Source organism: Bombus pascuorum, chromosome 2 (assembly GCF_905332965.1).
Source record: "Bombus pascuorum chromosome 2, iyBomPasc1.1, whole genome shotgun sequence".
NCBI classification, from domain to species: Eukaryota; Metazoa; Arthropoda; class Insecta; order Hymenoptera; family Apidae; genus Bombus; species Bombus pascuorum.
Window position 1 is genome coordinate 13,934,818 of NC_083489.1, and position 6,906 is coordinate 13,941,723.

The 6,906-nt window shown below is 28.9% G+C and overlaps 3 protein-coding genes across 5 annotated transcripts; 2 read left to right on the forward strand and 1 right to left on the reverse strand.

The window, feature by feature from the left end:
* The first annotated feature begins 467 nt into the window (after positions 1-467).
* LOC132916641 (ubiquinone biosynthesis protein COQ9, mitochondrial) lies at positions 468-4,458 on the forward strand. 2 transcript variants are annotated; one of them, XM_060976801.1, is made up of 5 exons: positions 468-621; positions 3,016-3,204; positions 3,418-3,761; positions 3,849-4,070; positions 4,138-4,458. In XM_060976801.1, exons 1-5 carry the CDS (start codon positions 573-575, stop codon positions 4,171-4,173), a joined length of 840 nt encoding a protein of 279 aa, XP_060832784.1. In that variant the 5' UTR covers positions 468-572; the 3' UTR covers positions 4,174-4,458. The 2 variants fall into 2 exon arrangements, with proteins under 2 accessions (XP_060832784.1, XP_060832785.1); XM_060976802.1 differs by lacking the exon at positions 468-621 and adding an exon at positions 647-865 and having other exon boundaries at positions 3,016-3,225; positions 3,405-3,761.
* LOC132916634 (glomulin) lies at positions 878-2,915 on the forward strand. The gene has a single exon (XM_060976788.1). The coding sequence runs from the start codon at positions 1,072-1,074 to the stop codon at positions 2,851-2,853; it is 1,782 nt and encodes a 593-aa protein (XP_060832771.1). The 5' UTR covers positions 878-1,071; the 3' UTR covers positions 2,854-2,915.
* Positions 4,337-6,664, reverse strand: LOC132916637 (suppressor of cytokine signaling 6-like). Of its 2 annotated transcripts, none has more exons than XM_060976792.1 (3): positions 6,071-6,664; positions 5,436-6,016; positions 4,337-5,360 (listed from the first exon to the last, which is right to left on the reverse strand). In XM_060976792.1, exons 1-3 carry the CDS (start codon positions 6,389-6,391, stop codon positions 4,997-4,999), a joined length of 1,266 nt encoding a protein of 421 aa, XP_060832775.1. In that variant the 5' UTR covers positions 6,392-6,664; the 3' UTR covers positions 4,337-4,996. The 2 variants fall into 2 exon arrangements, with proteins under 2 accessions (XP_060832775.1, XP_060832776.1); XM_060976793.1 differs by having other exon boundaries at positions 5,436-6,007; positions 6,071-6,663.
* Between the last annotated feature and the right edge of the window lie 242 nt (positions 6,665-6,906).

A 6,906-nucleotide genomic window follows, 5' to 3' on the forward strand; every position in this document is an offset into this window, starting at 1 on the left:
TTTATATACGAGAATATATATTGTACCGTTTCCTCTAGTTAAACATTTAATTTATATTTATTATACTAAACAAAATGGAGAAAAATAGATAAAAATAAACGAATCATTCAGGTAGATCCGTAAATAATTCAAGAGTTAAAGCACAATTTACAACATGCATCTATTGTGCATATGAAACAAAAGAAAAAATTTTCATTATTGGTAACTTCTTATATTTTTAAAATTTCAAATAAATAATTTTCTTTATATTTTAAATTTATTTGAATGCAATCAATTAATTGATTCAATGAAACGCTTAATGAATACAATTTCTACATTTGTAATTAATTTTAAAATATATCTTGTCACTTAAAACGGATAAATAGAAGATTATTTAAATATATATTGCTTTACATCAGAATTTCTTAACATTTAAAGTTCGCGCCAAAAATGTTAGATTCACAACTATATTCATGACGTATGAAGGCGAATACGCAATGCTTTAAACGAATCGTTCGAATAGAATAATAATAATCATAGTTTCATCGTGTGCACATAAATGTGTAACAAGTAGTTTATTTAAAACTATTGATATGGCTATGTCTAGTATTTTATTAATGCGTAAAGGTTTATCAGTAAACGGTAAGCGAGTTTTCTTTATTTGTAATACATGCCAATCACAATTCATAAGCACATCATTTTCATCTTGACGTTTGTTGCTGAAATTTTTGAAATAAATTATACAATTTTGTGAGGAAAATATTAAGACAATTGTGCAATACGTGTGATGATTGCATTCGTTTACGTAATTTTGTCATTATATGTTTCTCGTTGCGAAAAAATATACATGATTTTGTTTATAGTATAGTATGATCGTATAAGCAAGGTATAATGTCACTTCTAATGTCACTGTAGCTACGCGATCTATTTTATTTAACAAATCTATCTTCAAATACTGCAATGATTTTCTGTATTTATTAACTTTTGTTTTCATTCATGGAGATAGAAACATTAAATACGTTAAAGGAAGAGGTTATGTTCATATTATATTTTACAAGTGTATTTATGTGATAAGTTATCTATTAAAGAAAAATGACCGAACGTCAGGAAAACCTGACAAAGAAATTTGTTAAGGAATTAAGAGACAATTTAAAAGAAAATAAGTTCGAAGAAGTTTTACGCTTCTTTGAGAGTAATAATTATGATGATATTATTAGAGAATCCTCATGGGATATCGTTCCAATTATATTATCTTATCTTACTATGGAAAATATAAAATGTAATGGAGACTTAGTCGAATGCTGTACAATGATATTAAATGCTATAGTAGAAAAATGTAATCCTTCTGAGACAGTATTAGAATTATTAGAACAAGTGGAAGGTCCAGAAGATGATATAAAATTTTCTGTAATTCTAAGTGTACTTATCAAATGTCTTTCAAAAATGGACAATAAAATGAAAGCAATAGAATGGTGCATTAGTACAATAAAATCTTACATTGAAAGTCTACCTGTACCAGAAAAAGACTCTCAAGACTATATTATTATTACAAATAAAATAAAAAATATTTATAATGAAGTTATATTATTTTTAGAACCATTAATAAATGAGTCAAGATTAGAAAATTCCAAAACATATACTATATTAAGGGATTATCTTGCTAGCATTCTAATTTTTTTAATGGGAAAACCATTGATTTATTTAGAAGAAAAAGAATTAGAATCTTGTTCAAGTAAACCATTACCTGAGAGAATTGTAATACTTGTAAGTCAAGTAACTGGAGATTTGCTTTCGTTTCTAAACATTACAAGTATAAGAAGTAGAAAAACTAAGTCCAAGAAGAATAATATAGAAGAAGAGAGCTTTAACCTTAAAGTAACACTTTTTGAATTAAATGAGAACATATCAGATTTGGCATATGCTAACTTTTACTTTTACGTTATAACAAAATTACATCTGTGGGAGAAAGTACCACAGGTATATGATTTGCAATATGTCTTTCAGACATGCATATATCTTATTGTTAAATTATTACAAGAACAAGAAAGTACTATGAAAGGCTTAAATTTCCTGGATCACCTTTTGTTGAGATTAACAAGACGTTCCTTAACATTGCAATTATTAGAATTGAATATATTCTTTGAGTTGTTCAATGTACTTGCGAATGTGATGATTTATTCGAATAGCAATAAAGAAAGGAAAAAAGCTTTGAATTTATTTCAAAACTACATTGAAATGTTTGATATACAAGCTAGATACTCCATTATTTTATATTTGTATCAAACTAATGAACATTCAGGTTTATTGAGTCTAACTACAGGAATATTTAAAACATCTATTATTGAATGCCTCCAAGCAAAGCCTCCTATGCCATATTTTCTCGGTAGTAATCTAGGAACTTTAATCAAATTGGCTTGTAAATTACACCATGGTAGTGCATCAGATCTAGTGGAACTATGTGATGAAATAATTACAAGTCTAAATCTGTTAAGATTTCTATTTATACGGGATAAGCAAAATCAAACTGGTATCTGGAACTTGGTAAATAAACTTCATAATGAGTATTTACTACCACTAAGAGAAGGAATAGATCTCTCTAGAGCACATTGGAAAGTAAAAATAAAAGATTTAGAAGAGCAAAAGAAAATGCACAAAATAACTGAGAATACAGAATTAGAAAAAAGCTATGCTGAGATAACACTAACTGTTGGTGGTGAAAAATTACCAACAATGCCAGTTCCAGAAAAAATTACATTTTGTTATCAAGCACTAAATGGTCTGGATGTAATGGAAAGCATTTTAATTAGAGTCAATGAATGTATTGCTAATAATCCCTTTAAGCAAAATATTAATAAAACAGTATCTTCAGAATAAAAATTGTATATTTATAAAGTGTATATAACTCACTGCTGAATAAAAATCATTCTTTATTTACATTTCATGTATTTTGACTATATCCTATTATTTACTATTTTGCAAAATTATATTTCTTGGAATAAAGCAAAAGAAATAAAAAACCAAATTTGACTTTGATAGGTTTTAGGCGTTTATGGACTTGTAAAGTACTACTCACAGATCAATCCAAAAATGATCAGCAGCAATTAGATCAGGAACATAGTAAAGAAAGTGAAGAGGAATATGAGAAGAATATCAAAACAAAAATTCTTGCTGCATCTTTAAAGTATGTCCATGATCTTGGATGGAGCCAGCAAGCCATCAGTGCTGGTAATTTGTAATAATTTTTCAGTTAAGTAGATGAGTCAGGACCAATCTTTTGTGTGAGTGAATAAATATATTTTCGATGTATTACAGATATAGTATGTTTTTTAATTGTTTAAAAAGTTTTTTAAATTTTGATTTAAAAAAAATAATTTCATGTTGTTAGTATATGATATAGATAATAAATAAAAATATTTAATGAAAAGTTATGTACCAAAGGTGCTGAGTCTATTGGCTACCCTGGGATAATTCATGGATTGTTCCCTAATCGAGGAGCAGACTTGGTTCATTATTTTTATTTAACATGCAATAAGGAATTGAATAAAATCCTTGAAGAAAAAGCTCTTACTGTTGAAGAGAAACCTACTAAAGAGACAAAGATATTAGAATTACAAGTATGCAATGCTGTTGAGACAAGACTCAGAATGGTGATTCCATATAAAAAGACATGGCCACAAGCATTAGCTCTTATGGCTCTACCACCAAACGTACCAATGTCACTAGCTAATTTACTCACTTTAGTGGACGATATTTGCTATTATGCTGGTGATAGATCAGTTGATGTAAGAATAATAAACATATTTTGTAAATTTATGTTAAAATATTAATGACTATGAAATCTATCTTATATAAAAATTTTGTTGAATCAGATGAACTGGTATACTAGAAGAGTAGTATTAGCAGGTATTTATAAAACCACCGAATTGTATATGTTACAAGATAATAGCGAAGATCATCAGAAAACTTGGAATTTCTTGGAAAGACGAATAAAAGATGCAACACAAATTCATACAATTTTAACAACAACTTCTGATATGGCATTACCAGATTTAAATCGTGCTAGTGAAACAGCAAGTGCTGCTTTTGTTACAGTAAGCATGTTATAGTATGAATCGTCTTTTTCTAAATACTTACATTGTATATTTTTATTTTAAACAGGCACGCAATATACTTGGACTGAATTGGAATAGGTAGGAAAGAAAGAAAAATTAAAGCTTAGATCACTAAATAGAGAAAAAATACGAAGTATTTTTTGGAGTTCATTTGATACAAATAAAAATATGAACTTGTGTAAAAAATTTGTGTAACAACATTTAAATACTAATGGTATTAAAAAATAGGATAATGTTAAGACATGTTAACGATCATAGCTAATTTATTTTAGTGTCATATTTTAACAAGATCTGTACATGTGAGTTTGAATTCAATAAATGTGATTTACTTTTGATCCATATAAAGGTATAAATTGATAGAAATATAGATTTAATAATGTTTAGTAATTACCCTGCAATATTGTTATGATTAAAGTAATATAGTATTTTTTTTATACAAAATTACGTTGTGTCTCCATTGAACAAGAGATCAACTTCGGTCCTTATCATTGAATTGAGCAGGAGATTACTTTTATTATAAAAAAATATATTTTTTTTATACAGATACACACCACACAGCCAAGTACTTCATAAATCGAATAAACTTCAAATTACGTTAAAAAATATAACGTACTTTGTAAAGATGTGATTCATGCAAACCTAAATCTTTCAAAACATATTGTTCATTATCAATATTCTTGAAAGTGATACAATTATATCAATTAATTTTTATAAAAGTAAAGATATCTTGCAAATCTTAACAATGAACATTTCAGTTCTTATAAAAAAAAGCTCATATCTAATCTTTTGTTACTTCTCGGAAATATGTTTTTCTGAAAAAGCTATTATTGCTATGCAATACAAACTTTTTGTTGTCAATAACAATACATTTACAATGTAACAAATATTTTTTTGGCAGGCCGACGTTAATAGTGCGCTTCTTCTATGTAACCCTTGATTGTTTTTGGTAAAGGCAACTTATGAATATTGTCTAATCTAGTATTTTGACGTATAACAAAACGACAAAGGTATTGTAAACTTCGGACTTGAGTAAACCTGCTTACTGGCTTTGTTAATCTAACAGGGAAAGACGGATGACCAGGATACTTAGGCCGTGAATAGCAGAAAACTGCTGATTGACTAAAATTCATTGAATAATCAATTAAATCAGCCACTGAACTAAATCCCTCACTTTCACTTTGGTTGCATAAAGAAAATAAACCACCACTATGTTCCATACGAGCATGGAGTAATTTGCCAGCTGATTTAAAGCTAAGTGTTAGGACATATCTACAAAAGAATATATATGGATTTTCCTCAATGATAGCTTTAACAAAAAAGAAAAAAAGAGGAAGAAAAACAAACCTATCGTCTGATGAATCCCTAACTAGAAATGCACCATCTGGTTCAGATAGAAGTTTAGCATCAGCCTCAGTTCCTGATATTGGACCCCAATACCACCCATAATTACTTAATTTAAGCAATTCCTCTGTAAGGCTTGCTTTTGCTTTGTTATCATTACTTTTATTATCTTCTATATTTTCTTTAATTCTTTCAACTTGATGTTTTACTATATAATTTTCTATTATTGATCTGGATTCTAACTGCTCTGTTTCATTATTGGAGCATGATTGGTATATGTTAGAAACATTTTCATGATCAATATCTGTCTCCAACTTATTAATAATTTGTTCATTAATTGCTTCTAGTTTCTCTTCAGTGTCACTGCAACTATTTATGGTATCATTTAGGCTCTCTGAAATATATTCATTTTGTGACACATTGCTGTTTTGATCATCAAAATTCTTGTCAGTCTCTTCGCATTTTAATTCAGAGATATTATCTTCTTCAGTAGAAATTGTAGGCACATCCTTCTGAATCACTAATGGATCATAATTTGTGTCATTTTGTACGCTAGATGTTTCGACTTCCTTCGTCTGTAAGAACTTTGATTATGCATGAAACAAAGATCTTTGTCATGAAAATTTGTGCGTACTTACCCTTTGCTTGGATTTATGTGTCAACTTTTTGATCTGCATGTGTTTCTTAATATTCTTAAAAAATTCAAACGACTTTTTGGAGGAGAGAGTACTTTTCGTTTTGCTATCATTTTCATTTGTTTTGACTTTAACTTCTATTAAATCCTCCTTTTTCTTCTGGTTCTCCTCTTTTTTTGATACGTTCTCACGTCGTGAATCACGCCACCAAAGAAAATCAAACGTTTTACCATTCAACTTACGTGGTTTCAAGCTTTGATTCGATGTTTTCGCCGCACATGTTGGTGCAGTCGTGATGAATTCCTCTGACGTTTGACTTATCATGTTTCAATATCATACGGCCCTTCAAACTGGCTCCAAACTGAAGAATGGATTCGCTTCCACTATCTTATCAAAAATTATTTCACACGCCATCTATTCCTTAACTTCTATTCTTTCTTCGTGATTACAAATTTTTTCTCATAAATTTGAAAAACTTCACTGTAGATTATCGTTTAATAATCGTTCCAGAAAATTATCCTCTTACGCCGACCAAATGTAGTCCAACACGAGAATGTTTTTGTGTACTTTCGTAAATTTGTATCAAATTATTCCCTACTGCTTCGAAAGACATGTTTTTCCACTAACTTCGCTTAAAAAGTTCCTATTAACTAGATTATCATTGGTTAAAATATTTGTTACCAACATAACATGATAGCCAGAAAAAAAGATTAAAATAACTGAACTATAATCTCTCCAGTTAACATCTCTGGTCTACGGAATCGTTAGAAAAGACCATCCAGTTTGAAGACCAACCAATTTGAGTTGAAAAAAGATCAAGATGGAAGGCAAGAATAGAT

What these genes read in the sequence shown, in the direction of transcription:
- LOC132916641 (XM_060976801.1), top strand. Translation starts at nt 573, where the DNA reads ATGGCTATGTCTAGTATTTTATTAATGCGTAAAGGTTTATCAGTAAAC. An exon ending in TAAAGGTTTATCAGTAAACG is followed by an intron (nt 622 to 3,015) that starts GTAAGCGAGTTT and finishes TGACTTTGATAG; the next exon opens with GTTTTAGGCGTTTATGGACT. An exon ending in CTGGTGATAGATCAGTTGAT is followed by an intron (nt 3,762 to 3,848) that starts GTAAGAATAATA and finishes TTGTTGAATCAG; the next exon opens with ATGAACTGGTATACTAGAAG.
- LOC132916634 (XM_060976788.1), top strand. Translation starts at nt 1,072, where the DNA reads ATGACCGAACGTCAGGAAAACCTGACAAAGAAATTTGTTAAGGAATTA.
- LOC132916637 (XM_060976792.1), bottom strand. Translation starts at nt 6,391, where the DNA reads ATGATAAGTCAAACGTCAGAGGAATTCATCACGACTGCACCAACATGT. An exon ending in CACATAAATCCAAGCAAAGG is followed by an intron (nt 6,017 to 6,070) that starts GTAAGTACGCAC and finishes GCATAATCAAAG; the next exon opens with TTCTTACAGACGAAGGAAGT. An exon ending in AGGGATTCATCAGACGATAG is followed by an intron (nt 5,361 to 5,435) that starts GTTTGTTTTTCT and finishes ATTCTTTTGTAG; the next exon opens with ATATGTCCTAACACTTAGCT.